Here is a 19,065-nt window from a genome sequence, read left to right as displayed (position 1 = left end):
GACTGCGCACTGCCCTGTCCAACAAGAGCCCGGGTGATGCTGCTGCTACTTTGTATAAAATACAAAAGGCTGTTTGAAAAGGAGTATCTTTTTTTCAAATTGTTTTACTTACACTTATTTAAAGAAAACATCTTTCTATTATTACAATAAAGACAAACACTGAGCACAGCTAGAAAGTGTTTTTTAAAGACTGATTGAGATATTCAGGCTCCTGACATTTGCCAAACTAATGTGATGCTGACAGATCTCAGAATGTAAGAATCATAAGTAACATCTTATAAAATGCACATGTAAAAGCCGAAGGAAAAACCAAAATGAGGTAAAACTTTGCATCCACTAAGATGGCTACAATCAAAAAGACAGGGGAATTCCCTAGCGGTCCAGTGGTTAGGACTCCACGCTTCCACTGCAGAGGGCACGGGTTCGATCCCTGGTCGGGGAACTAAGATCCTGCATGCCACGTGGGTGGCCAAAAAAAAAAAGACAGACAATAACAAGTGTTGGTGAGGATGTGGAGAAACTGGAACCTTCACACATGCTGGTGGGAACGTAAAATGGTGCAGCCACTTGTAAAACAGCCTGGCAGTTCTTCAAAGGATTAAACAGAGTTACCGCCTGACCCAGCAATTCAACAACAGGATATATATATATATATATGAAATAAAAACATAAGTCCACACAAAAACTTGCACACAGGGACTTCCCTGGTGGCGCAGTGGTCAAGTATCCGCCTGCCAGTGCAGGGGACACGGGTTTGAGCCCTGGTCTGGGAAGATCCCACATGCCACGGAGCAACTAAGCCCGTGCATCACAACTACTGAGCCCGCGTGCCACAACTACTGAAGCCCGCGCACCTAGAGCCTGTGCTCTGCAACAAGAGAAGCCACCACAATGAGAAGCCCGCACACCACAACAAAGAGTAGCTGCCGCTCGCCAAAACTAGAGAAAGCCCTTGCGCAGCAATGAAGACCCAACGCAGCCAAAACTTTAATTAATTAATTAATTAATTAATTAATTAAAAATTGGGTGGGTTCGTTTAAAAAAAGAAAACTTGCACACAAATCTGCATAGTATCATTATTCATAGCAGCCAAAAAGCAGCAACAATCCAAAATTCCTCAATTGATGAATGAATAAAAAAATGTGATATATCCATACAATGGAATATTATTCAGCAATAAAAATAAATGAAGGACTGATTCATGCTACAACATGGATAAACCTTGAAAACATTCTGAGGGAAAGAAGCCCACATATTGTATGATTCCATTTATATGAAACATCCAGATTAGGCAAATCCACAGACACAGAAAGTAGATTAGTGGTTGTCTGGAACTGGGATGATGAGGAGACTCGAAATGATGGCTGAAGGGCACGGACTTCTTTCCGAGGTGATGGAAATTGACTGGTAGGTGGATGCACACATGTGACTATACTAGAAACCACTGAACTTACACTTTAAATGGGCAGGTGGTATAATGTGTTAATTATATCTCAATAAAGCTGCTACAAAAATCAAACCAAGCAACCAAAGGGCACAGAAATTAGAAAAATACAAGATGGGATAGATACACCAGACAACAGGAACAAGAACAACAACAAACAGGTAGCAGACTGAATATTAAACAATTTAAGTTAAAACAGTATATGTGTAACGGATTCACTTTGCTGTACACCTGTAACTAACACAACATTGTAAATCAACTATACTCCAATAAAAATTAAAAAAAAAAAGTTAAAAGAAATCACAAGGGTCAAAAAGGAGCACTACATACTGATGAAGGAATAGCAGATCAAGAAGATGTAGAGAGGAGGATTAACCAAGATGGCGGAGTAGAAGGACGTGCTCTCACTCCCTCTTGCGAGAACACCAGAATCACAACTGGCTGCTGGACAATCATCAACAGGAAGACACTGGACTTCACCAAGGAGGATACCCCACGTCCAAGGACAGAGGAGAAGCCACAGTGAGACGGTAGGAGGGGCGCAATCAGAGTAAAATCAAATCCCATAACTGCTGGGTGGGTGACTCACAGACTGGCGAACACTTATACCACAGAAGTCCACCCACTGGAGTGAAGGTTCTGAGCCCCACGTCAGGCTTCCCAACCTGGGGGTCCAGCAACGGGAGGAGGAATTCATAGAGAATCAGACTTTGAAGCCTAGTGGGAATTGATTGCAGGACTTCGACAGGACTGGGGGAAACAGAGACCCCACTCTTGGAGGGTGCACACGGAATAGTGTGCGCATCGGGACCCAGGGGAAGGGGCAGTGACCCTGGGGGGGACTGAACCAGACCTACCTGCTAGTGTTGGAGGATCTCCTGCAGAGGTGGGGGCTGGCTCTGTTTCACCGTGGGGACAAGGACACTGGCAGAGGAGGTACTGGGAAGTACTCCTTGGCATGAGCCCTCCCAGAGTCTGCCATTAGCCCCACCAAAGAGCCCAGGTAGGCTCCAGTGTTGGGTTGCCTCAGGCAAATCAACCAACAGGGAGAGAACCCAGCCCCACCCATCAACAGTCAAGTGGATTAAAGGTTTACAGAGCTCTGACCGCCACAGCAACAGTCAGCCCTACCCACCACCAGAGCCTCCCATCAAGCCTCTTAGATAGCCTCAACCACCAGAGGGCAGACAGCCAAAGCAAGAAACACTACAATCCTGCAGCCTGTGGACCAAAAACCACATTTACAGAAAGTTAGACAAGATGAAAAGGCAGAGGGCTATATACCAGACGAAGGAACAAGAAAAAACCCCAGAAAAACAACTAAATGAAGTGGAGATGGGCAACCTTCCAGAAGAAGAATTCAGAATAATGATAGTGACGATGATCCAGGACCTCGTAATAAGAATGGAGGCAAAGATTGAGAAGATGCAAGAAATGATTAACAAAGACCTAGAAGAATTAAAGAACAAACAAACAGAGATGACCAATACAATAACTGAAATGAAAACTACACTAGAAGGAATCAATAGCAGAATAACTGAGGCAGAAGAACGGATAAGTGACCTGGAAGACAAAATGGTGGAATTCACTGCTGTGGAACAGACTAAAGAAAAAAGAATGAAAAGAAATGAAGACAGCCTAAGAGACCTCTGGGACAACATTAAACGCAACAACATTCACATTATAGGGGTCCCAGAAGGAGAAGAGAGAGAGAAAGGACCAGAGAAAATATTTGAAGAGATTATAGTCGAAAACTTCCCTAACACGGGAAAGGAAATAGCCACCCAAGTCCAGGAAGCGCAGAGAGTCCCATACAGGATAAACCCAAGGAGAAACACGCCGAGACACATAGTAATCAAAGTGGCAAAAATTAAAGACAAAGAAAAATTATTGAAAGCAGCAAGGGAAAAATGACAAATAACATACAAGGGAACTCCCATAAGGTTAACAGCTGATTTCTCAGCAGAAACTCTACAAGCCAGAAGGGAGTGGCATGATATACTTAAAGTGATGAAAGGGAAGAACCTACAACCAAGATTACTCTACCCGGCAAGGATCTCATTTAGATTTGATGGAGAAATCAAAAGCTTTACAGACAAGCAAAAGCTAAGAGAATTCAGCACCACCAAACCAGCTCTACAACAAATGCTAAAGGAACTTCTCTAAGTGGGAAACACAGGAGAAGAAAAGGACCTACAAAAACAAACCCAAAACAATTAAGAAAATGGTCATAGGAACATACATATCGATAATCACCTTAAACGTGAATGGATTAAATGCTCCAACCAAAAGACACAGGCTTGCTGAATGGATACAAAAACAAGACCCATATATATGCTGTCTACAAGAGACCCACTTTAGACCTAGGGACACATATAGACTGAAAGTGAGGGGATGGAAAAAGATATTCCATGCAAATGGAAATCAAAAGAAAGCTGGAGTAGCTATACTCATATCAGATAAAATAGACTTTAAAATAAAGAATGTTACAAGAGACAAGGAAGGACACTACATAATGATCAAGGGATCAATCCAAGAAGAAGATATAACAATTATAAATATATATGCACCCAACATAGGAGCACCTCAATACATAAGGCAACTGCTAACAGCTAAAAAAGAGGAAATTGACAGTCACACAATAATAGTGGGGGACTTTAACACCTCACTTACACCAACAGACAGATCATCCAAAATGAAAATAAATAAGGAAACAGAAGTTTTAAATGACACAATAGACCAGATAGATTTAACTGATATTTATAGGACATTCCATCCAAAAACAGCAGATTACACTTTCTTCCCAAGTGCGCACGGAACATTCTCCAGGATAGATCACATCTTGGGTCACAAATCAAGCCTCGGTAAATTTAAGAAAAATGAAATCATATCAAGCATCTTTTCTGACCACAATGCTATGAGATTAGAAATGAATTACAGGGAAAAAAATGTAAAAAACACAAACACATGGAGGCTAAACAATACGTTACTAAATAACCAAGAGATCACTGAAGAAATCAAAGAGGAAATCAAAAAATACCTAGAGACAAATGACAATGAAAACACGACGACCCAAAACCTATGGGATGCAGCAAAAGCAGTTCTAAGAGGGAAGTTTATAGCTATACAAGCCTACCTAAAGAAACAAGAAAAATCTCAAGTAAACAATCTAACCTTACACCTAAAGAAACTAGAGAAAGAAGAACAAACAAAACCCAAAGTTAGCAGAAGGAAAGAAATCATAAAGATCAGAGCAGAAATAAATGAAATAGAAACAAAGAAAACAATAGCAAAGATCAATAAAACTAAAACCTGGTTCTTTGAGAAAATAAACAAAATTGATAAGCCATTAGCCAGACTCATCAAGAAAAAGAGGGAGCTATGACACAGTATGAGTGTGTTTCATGTTTGGTAATTGCAATCATTGTTGCTTTTGTTGTGGTCATCCATGTACAATGCTTGGTGTCAGTCGATTTATCTCTTGTAAAAATAAAATACAGTGTGTGTGTGTGAAAAAAAAAATAAATAAAATAAAAAAAAAAAAAAAAGAAAAAAAGAAAAAGAGGGAGAGGACTCAAATCAATAAAATCAGAAATGAAAAAGGAGAAGTTACAACAGACACCGCAGAAATACAAAGCATCCTAAGAGACTACTACAAGCAACTCTATGCCAATAAAATGGACAACCTGGAAGAAATGGACAAATTCTTAGAAAGGTATAACCTTCCAACACTAAACCAGGAAGAAACAGAAAATATGAACAGACCAATCACAAGTAATGAAATTGAAACTGTGATTAAAAATCTTCCAACAAACAAAAGTCCAGGACCAGATGGCTTCACAGGTGAATTCTATCAAACATTTAGAGAAGAGCTAACATCTAACCTTCTCAAACTCTTCCAAAAAATTGCAGAGGAAGGAACACTCCCAAACTCATTCTATGAGGCCACCATCACCCTGATACCAAAACCAGACAAAGATACTACAAAAAAAGAAAATTACAGACCAATATCACTGATGAATATAGATGCAAAAATCCTCAACAAAATACTAGCAAACAGAATCCAACAACACATTAAAAGGATCATACACCACGATCAAGTGGGATTTATCCCAGGGATGCAAGGATTCTTCAATATATGCAAATCAATCAATGTGATACACCATATTAACAAATTGAATAAAAACCATATGATCATCTCAATAGATGCAGAAAAAGCTTTTGACAAAATTCAACACCCATTTATGATAAAAACTCTCCAGAAAGTGGGCATAGAGGGAACCTACCTCAACATAATAAAGGCCATATATGACAAACCCACAGCAAACATCATTCTCAATGGTGAAAAACTGAAAGCATTTCCTCTAAGATCAGGAACGAGACAAGGATGTCCACTCTCACCACTATTATTCAACATAGTTCTGGAAGTCCTAGCCATGGCAATCAGAGAAGAAAAAGAAATAAAAGGAATACAAATTGGAAAAGAAGAAGTAAAACTGTCACTGTTTGCAGATGACATGATACTATACATAGAGAATCCTAAAACTGCCACCAGAAAACTGCTAGAGCTAATTAATGAATTTGGTAAAGTTGCAGGGTACAAAATTAATGCACAGAAATCTCTTGCATTCCTATACACTAATGATGAAAAATACGAAAGAGAAATTATGGAAACACTCCCATTTACCACTGCAACAAAAAGAATAAAATACCTAGGAATAAACCTACCTAGGGAGACAAAAGACCTGCATGCAGAAAACTATAAGACACTGATGAAAGAAATTAAAGATGATACCAACAGATGGAGAGATATACCATGTTCTTGGATTGGAAGAATCAACATTGTGAAAATGGCTATACTACCCAAAGCAATCTACAGATTCAATGCAATCCCTATCAAATTACCAATGGCATTTTTTACAGAACTAGAACAAATCATCTTAAAATTTGTATGGAGACACAAAAGACCCCGAATAGCCAAAGCAGTCTTGAGGGAAAAAAACGGAGCTGGCGGAATCAGACTCCCTGACTTCAGACTATACTACAAAGCTACAGTAATCAAGACAATATGGTACTGGCACAAAAACAGAAACATAGATCAATGGAACAAGATAGAAAGCCCAGAGATAAACCCACGCACCTATGGTCAACTAATCTATGACAAAGGAGGCAAAGATATACAGTGGAGAAAAGACAGTCTCTTCAATAAGTGATGCTGGGAAAACTGGACAGCTACATGTAAAAGAATGAAATTAGAAGACTCCCTAACACCATACACACAAAAATAAACTCAAAATGGATTAGAGACCTAAATGTAAGACTGGACACTATAAAACTCTTAGAGGAAAACATAGGAAGAACACTCTTTGACATAAATCCCAGCAAGATCTTTTTTGATCCACCTCCTAGAGTGATGGAAATAAAAACAAAAATAAACAAATGGGACCTAATGAAACTTCAAAGCTTTTGCACAGCAAAGGAAACCATAAACAAGACGAAAAGGCAACCCTCAGAAGGGGAGAAAATATTTGCAAACGAATCAATGGACAAAGGATTAATCTCCAAAATATATAAACAGCTCATTCAGCTCAATATTAAAGAAACAAACACCCCAATCCAAAAATGGGCAGAAGACCTAAATAGACATTTCTCCAAAGAAGACATACAGACGGCCACGAAGCACATGAAAAGATGCTCAACATCACTAATTATTAGAGAAGTGCAAATCAAAACTACAATGAGGTATCACCTCACACCAGTTAGAATGGGCATCATCAGAAAATCTACGAACAACAAATGCTGGAGAGGGTGTGGAGAAAAGGGAACCCTCTTGCACTGTTGGTGGGAATGTAAATTGATACAGCCACTATGGAGAACAATATGGAGGTTCCTTAAAAAACTAAAAATAGAATTACCATATGACCCAGCAATCCCACTACTGGGCATATACCCAGAGAAAACCGTAATTCAAAAAGACACGTGCACCCGGATGTTCATTGCAGCACTATTTACAATAGCCAGGTCATGGAAGCAACCTAAATGCCCATCAACAGACGAATGGATAAAGAAGTTGTGGTACATATATACAATGGAATATTACTCAGCCATAAAAAGGAACGAAATTGAGTCATTTGTTGAGACGTGGATGGATCTAGAGACTGTCATACAGAGTGAAGTAAGTCAGAAAGAGAAAAACAAATGTCGTATATTAACGCATGTATGTGGAACCTAGAAAAATGGTACAGATGAACTGGGTAGCAGGGCAGAAGTTGAGACACAGATGTAGAGAACAAACGTATGGACACCAAGGGGGGAAAACTGCGGTGGGGTGGGGATGGTGGTGTGCTGAATTGGGCAATTGGGATTGACATGTATAAAGTGATGTGTATAAAATTGATGACTGATTAAAAAAAAAAAAAGAAGATGTAGAGAATATGTCCAATCATGTACCTAATAATATAGCTTGGAGATTTTTTAAAGGAACAACTAACAGAACTACAGGTAATATTGATAATCCATACAATCTCAAAATTAGCTCCAGATAAAGTCCTAAATGTAAAAGGTAAAATTATGAAGCTACAGAAGCAGTTGTGGAAAATATCTTTATAACTATCCACAACTCAAAAAAATAAATACACAAACAAAATGACAGATTTGATTCAAGTGAAAGATTTCAGTTCCAAAAAGGACAACAGATAGGAGGAAGGTATATGCAATGTTTAAACCAAATGGATTATCATAAAAGAACTCCTCCAAATCAATAATAGCAAAAATGAAATGCAATTTTTATAGACCAAATAAATGAACTAGTTATTCACAAAAGGAGAAATCTAAATAGCTAACAAATATAAAGAATGTTCAAGAAAAATGTAAATAAGAAGAAATCACTTTATATTCATCAGACCAGCAAAAAAAATAAGACAGCTAGATAATACAGTGTGTCAGCAAGGACATCAGAATACAGGAACCTGGACCACTGACGGTGGCACTGACAAACCCGTTACTGCTGTGCTCTAGAGAACGCTGGAGTGCCTCCCTCCACAACTAAGCAATTCCACTCCTCCGTATGCACCCAGCAAGCTCTCAGAGCTCCCAAAGTAGATGTGTAAGAGTGTTCGGTGTAATCCTATCTGCAGTATGAAGAGATAAAGGCAATCCAAGCAGCTACTGCTTGGTGAACAGATAAGTAAAATACAGTAAATCACAAGACTAAACACTCAGCAAGTGCCCAAAACAATGAACTAGATACAAAGATATAGATACACAGACAGAAATACAGGGCAATAAAAAACAGAGTTGTAAAAACATGGTATTGAGTTTTTAAAAAAATGATCTAAGGTATAGTATCATTTTGGCACGTTAAAAACACACATATACAGAAAATAAACACACTATCTTTCAAGGATATACACCTATCTAGGCAAATATTAAACAAGTTAAAGCAGATGCCTATGAGGGGAAGGAGAATGGAAGTGAATAAAAGGGAATAAACAACAAAGAGAAATAATCACGGGCCTTGCACGTCTGACCAATGACAAGTGTGCTGAGATCAACTCAACTCTGCACATGAGGCAAAAAAAAAAGGGCTATATTCATCTGAATGAAACACAATCTTGCCTTCCAACACACACATACCCATTTGAGCAAATTATTCCAAGAGAACCAACGGGAGGACATACCTGTGCAGTAAGACACGCCTTTGCAAGTAGCATTAATAGCCTCTTGGCACTTCTTCTGGGCCGTCTCGAACTGACAGTTTTTACAGCAAGGACTGTTCCTATCACTAGAGAGGAAGAGCAGACAGTCCAAGTCAAAGGACAGCCCCATAGCACAGACTATGGTCATGCCACAGGGCCCTGAAATGGCAGGGCAGGGTCTCCTGGCTGGGTCACCCACTCCTGCACAGAGTCCCAGGTGCTAGTACCACCTGCACATGGTCCATCTACCCTTCCTGATGCAGACTCAGGCAGCACAGTGGCCCAAAGTGACCCATCTTTAAAACATCTTGGTGCCCTTGGTTTTCATTAACTTAATACAGTAATTAAAAAACAAAAAAAAGGACTTCCCTGGTGGTCCAGTGGTTAAGACTCCACACTCCCAACACAGGGGGCATGGGTTCGATCCCTGGTCAGGGAACTAAGATCCTGCATGCCGCATGGCGCAGCCAAAAATTAAAAAAACAAAACAAAACAAAATACACAAGCCCACAAGGCAACAGTGGTCAAGAAACTAATCAGCCCTATCAGTATTTACAATGTTAATATGCACTGTATACCGTTAAATCTGTTACCATAAATTAAAAGTTTTCCCCTCTACTTCTTTTTTTTTTTTTTTTTTTTTTTAAATGAAAGCAGTACTTTATCCCACAGGGCACATTTCAAAATAGAAAGCATGTCTATAAGCAAAAATTCTTAATATATAAAGAGCACATAAAATAAAACAATATGATCATCTCCATAGGAAAAATGAACAAAAGACATGGAAAGAAAAGTTACAAAAGGAGAGATAAAAATGGCCTATAAATATTAGAAAGTAAGTTCCACATTATTGATTATCATATAACTATAATCTCAGCTTATCTACATATCTGCTTATGTATGCATGTATGTGTCCTACTTTGGTCATCCATCCATCCAGTCACTCATTCTCCCCTCTACTTCTAAGCCAGGCACCGGACGTTAAAAATGGAAACATAAGTACCTTCTAACTTGTAACCTGCTTCCTCCACAGTTTCTGGGATTAAACAGTATTCTTCAACACTATTTACAGTATAGATACACAATAATTAATTTATGTCCCAGGACTGTCATTTTGATTGTTTCCCATATTTTGTTATTATAAAAGAATGTAGCCATGAACATCTCTGCTAAATCATCTTTGTACATCTCTGTTTCCTTAGAAAAGATTCTTTGTACTATGGCATTGCTACAGCAGAGAGGATGCAAGATGGGGGATTTGTGATACAATGTCACGTTGCTTTCCAGAAAACATTTTTCTCGCTGTAAAGGGCAGAAGGGGTAAACACACACTTGCCAGACCCTCTGATGATTCTAGAGCCCCGCGCTTTCAGCCCGCTGTTGTGAAGACCCTTGTCAGGCGCCCAACTCCACCCCGCGCCACGCTCCTCACCTGCACTGGACGCCCGGCCTCAGCGTGCAGTCACTGTTGCAGCAGGTGTCGTTGTTCAGGTACATGATGCCGGGGTCACACTCCTCCCCCTCGTCCACCCTGGAGTTCCCGCACACTTTGTTGCTGCGTTCTTGGAAACACTCCTGGGCCTTACTTTCAATGGTCTTATAGATGGACTGTTTACTGCAGTTTGAAAACATCTTAAGAGAAAAGAGGCCACATAGGACCCAAAATAACATAAAAATTCATTCCCAGGTGGTGCTTGTGCTCCTTTTCCAGGGACAAACTTTAACACAAAAGCTACAATCAGAACTACCTTGAAGGTATGTCAGGTTCACTGTCACCTCTAAATGTCATTTGTATGGAATTGAGTCATGGCCCTCTGCAAGATGCTAAAAAGGTGACGTGAATGTGGTTAAGAGCCGAAAATTCTTCACAGGAAAGTAAGCTACACGAATGCTGAGACCAAACACCCCAGCCAGTCCGGCACGAGCAGAGAGTCACCAGACTCTAAGCCACCCCAGGCTCAGGCACAGGCCCCGCTGCAGGGACACTGAGAACGGGGCACAGGCGGCCGTCTTCCTAGATGTAACGATCCAGGCCTGCAAAACAGGGTCTGCTCTGGTTTACCTCTTCATCTTTCCCTGAATATTTACATCAATGATCCATGTTTAAAGTGTTTAAATAGTTGAGCTTAGTAAGAGGCATATTATTACATATAGTCTATTAAAAGATTAAATTCCAAATTATTACCTAAACATTTTCATGAGTCCCCAAGATCTTAAGTTTCTTTGAGTTTCTACAGTTGACCAGCATCTCAAAGGAAGCCTGAACCCTAGCTTGCCCACTTGGTGTACAGAAACATGAAAATGACCTTCTACATTTGGGCATTTTTACCTGGAGCTCTAAAATGGAGTCCATTTTCCAAACCATCTGAAATTATCAAGAAAAGCAGAACAAGACTTGGGTAAAACTCAGCGTGGGTACTTCTAGAGGTAGGGCCGCCACAGTTTGCAAATGGCTAAAATGGCTTCACTTTCAGCCCAGACAAAGGCCATGAGACCCCTGAGGAGCGGAGAGCACAGGACCCTCATGAAACAGTATAAAATATACACTGGTCTCTGGCCCCAGTTCCTGGCGCAGAGCTCCTGAAGCCCCTGTAATTTCCTGGGTCAAAATGGGAGTGTCTTTTGTTGTAATGAGCCGACCTGGAGTGGGCTCCTTGGTGGCTGCTGGGTGGGGGCTGGTCACCAAAATGACCAAGCCACCATGAGAAGCTTGGAATTTTCAGCCCCGCCTTCCATTCTCTTTCGGAGGGACAAGGGCTTAAAACGGAGCTAAGGGCCGATCGTGCCTATGTGATGAAGCCTCCATAAAATCCCAAAAGTATAGGGTTCGGAGAGCTTAGGGGTTGGTGGACACATGGGGGTGCTGGGAGACGGGTGCACTCAGAGGCAGGGACGCTCCACGCCCCTTCCCACACACCTCGCCTTATGCATCTCTTCCATCTGGATGCTCATCTGTATCCTCGATCACAGCCTTTTATCATAAACTGGCAAACGTGTTTCCCTGAGTTCTACAAGCCGCTCTAGGAAATTAACTGAACCCAAGGAGGGGGTCATTGGAACCCCCAATCTATAGCCAGTTGGTTAGAAGCACAGGCGATGACCTGGGCTTGTGAGTGGCATCTGGGGGTGTGAGGGGGGGGAGTGCAGAATCAGGGCACTCTTATGGGACTGAGCCCTTAACCTTTGGGATCTGATGCTATCTCCAGGAAGAGAGTGTCAGAACTGAGTTAACCCCAGCTGGCGTTGCAGGAAACAGCTTGGTGTAAAGAAAAACTTCCACGTCTGGGGACCAGAAGTGTCAGAAGTGAAGTGGGCTCTATGAATAGTAAAGTAGACACACAGGAAGAAACACACAATAGGGAAGAACTGGGTATTCCCTACACAGGAAGAAAAAGCTGAATTGATTTTCCTTTTCAACCCTCCAAAGGTGACTGTGACCACTGAATCAGATACAAAAGGATTACTCTCCAAAAGACACTGAAGACCCCATCTCCCTAAACAGAAACACTAACTGGATTTTTTTTAAAGAATCTTCCAATGTATCTTTACAGTAAAGACATTTAAGGGGCCTGGTTATTTCAGTCTAGGCCTGAGGCAGTTAGTATTTTGCTGCGTTTATTCACCAGCACTGCAGACTCATGAGCTCAATTCTACCAGTTCATTATGGGAGGCCAGGTCCTTATGAATTCAAATTCACACTGAACCAATAAGAAGATCTCTTTGCTAATTTATCAGAGTCACACCCCCAAGCAGCTGGACCCCCCAGACACAGCTGAGGGAAAATTGACCACTTCACTCTCGCTTTTGTTGCCTCCACACTCCCCGAAGACCTCTGAGCCCTCTCTCTGTATCCTTACCACACCCCCTTCTCCTCCCACCAATAAACGCTAAGAGGTTACGATCCCTAATGCCGTCTGGCTTGCCTGGTGTAAGGTGCCAGGTCCTGTCTTTCTAGGTCGAGGAACCACCTTATTTTTGTCCTGGAGCCTTTTTTACCTAGTTAAAAACATTTTAAGGAATTAATTTTAATGAAGGAATTAAAATGTGGACCAGAAGATGCCCAGTATCTCTTTACAAGGAGACTGCTACTTGGGTAAACCAAACTATTAAAGAAAATACACTTGGGACAAAATAAATAAACGGATAAAGTGTGCTTCGCTGACAGACTAGCAGCTCCAGAAATACATGGCTCTGCCCGGCCTCCATTCTCATTAGCGAGCTCTTACACGGGCGGTCCAAGAGCCCACGGGGGGTCTCACTTAGGGAGGGCTTGTAACAGGAAGAGTCAGCACCGCGCATGCTCACTTGCACAGTCTGCAAAGTAAAACATTTTACCCCAAAGTACTGATGCCATCCTCACGACCAAGAAGCAGTGACTAACAACTAGAGCTGCACTGTCTAATACGGCAGCCACTAGCCATATGTGATTATTTAAATTTCTTTTTCCTTACCACATATTTCACACTTTTTATTACAGAAACGTTCAAGCATCTATAAAGTGGACAGAATGGATTCATGATGCTCACATGGCCCCTCACCAGCTTCAGCGATTATCAACTCATGGCTTCGTGACTCACCTATAGCCTCACCACCTTCCCTCGGTTCCCACACTGTTTTTTGTTGTTGTTGTTTGGGTTTTTTGCTGCTTTATTAAGGCATATTTTACATATCACAAAATTTACCAGTTTCAATTGTACAATTCAGTGATTTCTAGTAATTTTACCAAGCGATGAAACCATCATCATAAATCAGTTTTAGAACATTTTATCACCTCAGTAAGGTCCCTCAGATCCTTTTACAGGTAATGCCCACTCCCACCTCCAGCCCCAGGCAACCACTACTGAATTTAAATAAAACAGAATTTAAAATTCAGTTCCTTGGTCTCTGCAGCCACATTTCAAGTGCTTACTGGCCACACGGGGCTAGTGACTACTGCACTGGGTACAGCAGATGGTGTTTCCCCCATCACAGAACCTTCCAGCGAACAGTGCTGAACTATAGTGTACATCATTAGAAAAAGAGAGACAACCTCTGAAAAAAGGAGAAAAACTCAGTAGGGTATGTGATACAATGGAAGAACAGGCAAAACAGGTAGTTCCTGAGGCACAAGTTGTTCAGTGGAGGAAAAATAAAGCATAACAAGCAAAGAAAGAGAGGAACGGACTTTACACCTAACAGCCAAAGAAAACAAGATGCGACAAACAAAAAACATGACAAAAAAAACACGAGACCAGAATTTTAAAAGGCAGGGTCAGGGCCAGGGAAACACAAAAGTAATCCTTTCCTCTAGCTCCTGGATCAGGCTTTAAAAGGGGAGTCAGGACAAATAACTTGACCTTCCTTCCTGATTAGATGCAGATGGTTAGCCCATCCCCCAGCCCACTTTAATTCAGCACAAAACCACAATATTTTCCTCATGATGCCTCGCGCTGCTCAACTTCAAGTAAAAGGAAGAAGGACCAGACAGACATCTATGAACACTTTCAGTTCAGGCTCTACGAGTTAGTCATAGCCACTCTTAGGAAAGTCTCTGAAGCTGTTTACCATGTCCCAAGTCAATGAGTATTGTGTACTCCACCAGACACCCTCAAAAATCGTTCCTCTATTTACCTGACAAGTATTTATTATGTACCAGCTACCCTGAACAGGCCCTGGAGACAGAGCCGGTAACCAGAAAGGCAAGGGCCCTACCCACAGGATGCTTACATCTGGCAAATTATGTATTTTGTTGCAAAGGTTTATTAAAACGTGCATATGGTGAAGCAGTGTAGGGTTAACATGAATGACAAACTTGTAAATGAAATGAAAGGAAATTTTTAATTGAAAGCCTGAGCCCACCAGATCCTGCAAACTAGGACTCCTCCAGTGCAAGCCATTATATTAAGTAATTAATTTTCCACACAGCCCAAACCAACACATGATCTTCTTTGACAACAAACATTCCAGATGAGCAGATTTAGATGGACCATGTTTCACTCTTAACACACACAAACAAGTTTCAAGGTACTTTGTAATCTGTAGTTCCATCCCTAGAATGGAAAGCTTTCCTGAGCTCTCATTATAATTAAACATAGCCTCTTTCTTTCCTAACCACATAAAAAAAGCTCCAAAAGATACATACCTTATTGTTCTCATGATCGCCACTCACAGCTATGGGATACATAACATACTTTCCTCCCTGGTCCTCATTTGGGGCACATTCTGCTAGACCATCTGGATCGTGTTCTGCTCCAAAATTGTGCCCCAATTCATGAGTTGTAACGAGGTCAGCTTCCTGAAGGATCATGCAGAGAAAACATTATTTCCTAATACCTAAACATCACCTGCTTTGGCCAGTTGGGCCCTGCTGTCTTAAATGTTGGACTATGATTTCTTCTATCAATTATAGAAATTAAACAGAATTCATGGGATTTTATTTAATATTGTAAGTAGTATTATAAGGATGAATTTAAATCAATGTAAGAAAATATAACTTAAAAGATATACTGGAACACTCTTACTGAGGCACCAAACATGGGCCATTTCAAAAAATGCCTGGCACCAGTAAACCAAATAGCTAACAGTCAATCATCCAAGCCTCCCGCCCCTCACCCCAATCATACTCCTGTTAAGATCTAACTAACAGATACATGGGTGGGGGGGGTGTAAAAACAAGACAACTGAAGAACAACGAAACAATGTTCCTTATCCCAGTGACTGAATTCATGTCCAATGACAATCTTAATGACCTAGAGGATTTTATCTATCAGAATCCAGTTAAAGGGCTGCACTGAACCGATGAGATCACCAGAGGATTTCTATCTGAACATAACAATGAATTTAGCCAGTAAAGCTAAAAATGTTCCCGTATTTAACTGCAAAAAATAACAGATTTATTTACTGATTTTTTTCCTAAGAGGGGGAAAAAAAATCACTCCATAGAATCTGAAAAAAATTGTATGCATTTTGCAAGACGTGGGAATTTTTTTTAAGACAGAGTCCCAATTCTGAAACCAATGTGTTGAAGATTACCAAGTGTTTATATTAAAATGGTAGTAAAGAAAACTTTGCATTTTTAGCAAAAAAGTACTCAAATCCCAAAGGTGCAATATGGAGAAGTGATTCCAAACTGTGCTTTGGAAAAATTCATTAGTGGATTCTCTAACAGACTGACACTTTAAAAACATCGAAGCGATTTATTTTTTGTTCTGTGTGTCTTATAATAGAAAAATTCGGGAAGACCAAGGAAAACATGTCATGAAATCAAACCACTGATGATGCTGCGATACCAAAAAGGTAAAGGAGTACCATGAGAAACAATTCTGGAAATCAAAAAGTTTCCAGAAACTGCTTACTATATTTTTCTTCTCTCATCCCATTTCACTATTTTTAAATCAACCAAAGTCCATAATTTATATTAGGGCTCACTCTTTGTGTTGCACTTTCTATGGGTTTTGACAAACACATAATGTCTTAAATCCATCATTAAAGGATACAGAATAGTTTCAACACCTGAAAAAATCCTCTGTGCTGCACCTATTCATCCCTCCCCCCTGGGGAAGCAACCACTGGCAACCACTCATCCTTTTCCTGCCTCCAAGGTTTTGCCTTTTGCAGAATCTCATACAGATGGAATCAAACAGATTGGCTTCTTTTACTTAGTAATATACATTTACGGTTCCTCCATGTCTTTTTACGGCTTGATAGCTCTTTTTCTTTTTCTTGTTTTTAAAGTGCTGAACAGTACTGCATTGTCTGGATATACCAGTTTGTTTATCCATTCACCTACTGAAAGACATCTTGGCTGCTTCCAAGTCTTGGCAATTACTAATAAAGCTGTTATAAACATCCGTGTGCAGGTTTTTGTGAGGGCTCCTTTGAGTAAACACTAAGGAACACGGTTGCTGGATCCTACGGTAATACCAGAGTAAGTTCAGTTTTATGAGAAACTGCCAAACCATCTTCCTAAGTGGCTGCACCACTGTGCATCTCCACCAGCAATGGATGAGAATTCATGCTGCTCCACATCCTCGCTAGCATTTGGTGTTACCAGGATTTTGGATTTTAGCCATTCTAATAGTTGTGTAATGGTATCTCCTTGTTGTTTTGATTTGCAATTCCCTAATAACATATAATGTTGAGCATCTTTTCACATGCTTATTTGCCATCTGCATATCTTCTTTGGTGAGGTGAAGTGTATATTAAGATCTCTGGCCAATTTTTAAATTGGGTTGTTCGGTCCTTTATTGTTGAGTTTTTAGTATATTCCCTATATATTTTGGATAGCAGTCCTTTAACAGGAGCTGTAGATGAAGGGCTCCAGAAGGGATGTCTTTAGGGAAAACAATAATCCCGACTTGTATCAGAAGAAATTTGACAGCTAACAATTATTTTCTTCTTTATACTTTTTATTTTCATATTTCCCACTAAAAGCATACATCTTTTTAGACAGAAACAAAAAACAGTATGTATAGCTTTTAAAAAAGATACCTAAATAAATATGTAATAGCTCAGGTACTACTACAATAAACTCAAAATCTACACTTTTAAAAATTAAAGAACATACCTTTGTAAGGATGGTTTTACCATAATTTTTTGTGCTGGTCAAACCACTATTCAAATAGATATTTTTCTTTCCAATTGGACTATAATAAGCTACAGGAAAAAGGAAACAGAAACAAACTGCTTGTTCAATACAGAATTATAATATAATCCAATCACCTTGCTATCCTCACATATTCATACAACAAATGGAAAACTTACCCTTTGGGCAAACACCTCCATGACTGTTTGCTCTGGGAGACCCAACATAAGCTAATCCAAGAGTTCCCATATCAAAATCTTGGTAGGTGAAAAGATGTGCTAGGCAGACTTTAGATGCTTCTTCAGCTATATCAAAGCTGAATTGCTTTAAAAAAAAAAAAAAGTACTCTTAATTAGATTAACAGTTACATCAGACTAAAAGATATATCAACTTAATATTCCAGAATACTACCATACTTTACGATTGCAATTTTTTTTACATTTTTTAAATTGAAGTGTAGTTGATAGACAATATAAGTTACAGATCTAGTAATTCACAATTTTTAAAGGTTATACTCCATTTATAGTTATTATAAAATATTGACTATATTCCCCATGTTGTACAATATATCCTTGTAGCTTATTTTACACATAACAGTTTGCACCTCTTATCCCCTACCCCTACTTGCCCCTCCCACCCCCCCCCCAACTGATAACCACTAATTTGTTCTCTCTGTCTGTGAGTCTGTTTCTTTTCTGCCACATTCACTAGTTTGTTGCGTTTTTTATTTATTTGTTTGTTTGTTTTTTGGCTGCACCGGGCGGCATGCGGGATGTTAGTTCCCCGATCAGGGATGGAACCCGTGCCCCCTGCAGTGGGAGCGCAGAGTCCTAACCACTGGATCGCCAGGGAAGTCCCTTGTTGTACTTTTTAGATTCCATATATAAGTGATATCATATATTATTTGTCTTTCTCTGACTTAGCATAACACCTTCCAAGTCCATCCATGTTGTTGCAGATGGCAAAGTTTCATTCTTTTTTATGGCTGAGTAGTATTCCATTGTGTGTGTGTGTGTGTGTGTGTGTGTGTGTGTGTGTCTATATATATATATATATATATATAGACACACACACGTCACATCTTCTTTATCCATTCATCTACTGATGGACACTTAGGCTGCTTCCATATCTTGGTAACTGTAAAAAATGCTATGAACATTGAGATGCCTGTATCTTTTCCAATCAGTATTTGTTTCTTTGATCGATTGCAGTTTTTCACCAGCAATCACAAAACTGTGCGGTATAGTGCTCCTTACCTAAGGTTCTCACTCACCTACACAGATGAGAAGCAGACTGTCATGGGGAGGGTGCAAAAAGGAAAGAGCTTGGAGCTTTTTATAGCGTTTCGGAACTAGGAGGGT

At 40.1% G+C, this 19,065-nt stretch overlaps 1 protein-coding gene across 3 annotated transcripts in view; it reads right to left on the bottom strand.

Moving 5' to 3' along the window:
- Positions 1 to 19,065, bottom strand: part of ADAM17 (ADAM metallopeptidase domain 17) — a 59,095-nt gene that overhangs the window by 8,949 nt on the left and 31,081 nt on the right. For all 3 annotated transcript variants that reach the window (XM_059942236.1, XM_059942238.1, XM_059942237.1), the window contains 5 exons: positions 17,884 to 18,028; positions 17,687 to 17,775; positions 15,263 to 15,415; positions 10,574 to 10,773; positions 9,124 to 9,227 (listed from right to left, as the gene is read on the bottom strand). In XM_059942236.1, coding sequence (XP_059798219.1) covers positions 9,124 to 9,227; positions 10,574 to 10,773; positions 15,263 to 15,415; positions 17,687 to 17,775; positions 17,884 to 18,028 — 691 coding nt within the window. The remainder of the gene's footprint in view (positions 1 to 9,123; positions 9,228 to 10,573; positions 10,774 to 15,262; positions 15,416 to 17,686; positions 17,776 to 17,883; positions 18,029 to 19,065) is intronic.

The sequence above is a fragment of the Balaenoptera ricei genome, chromosome 13 (assembly GCF_028023285.1).
Source record: "Balaenoptera ricei isolate mBalRic1 chromosome 13, mBalRic1.hap2, whole genome shotgun sequence".
Classification (NCBI taxonomy): domain Eukaryota; kingdom Metazoa; phylum Chordata; class Mammalia; order Artiodactyla; family Balaenopteridae; genus Balaenoptera; species Balaenoptera ricei.
This window is presented reverse-complemented; position numbering and strand designations above follow the sequence as displayed.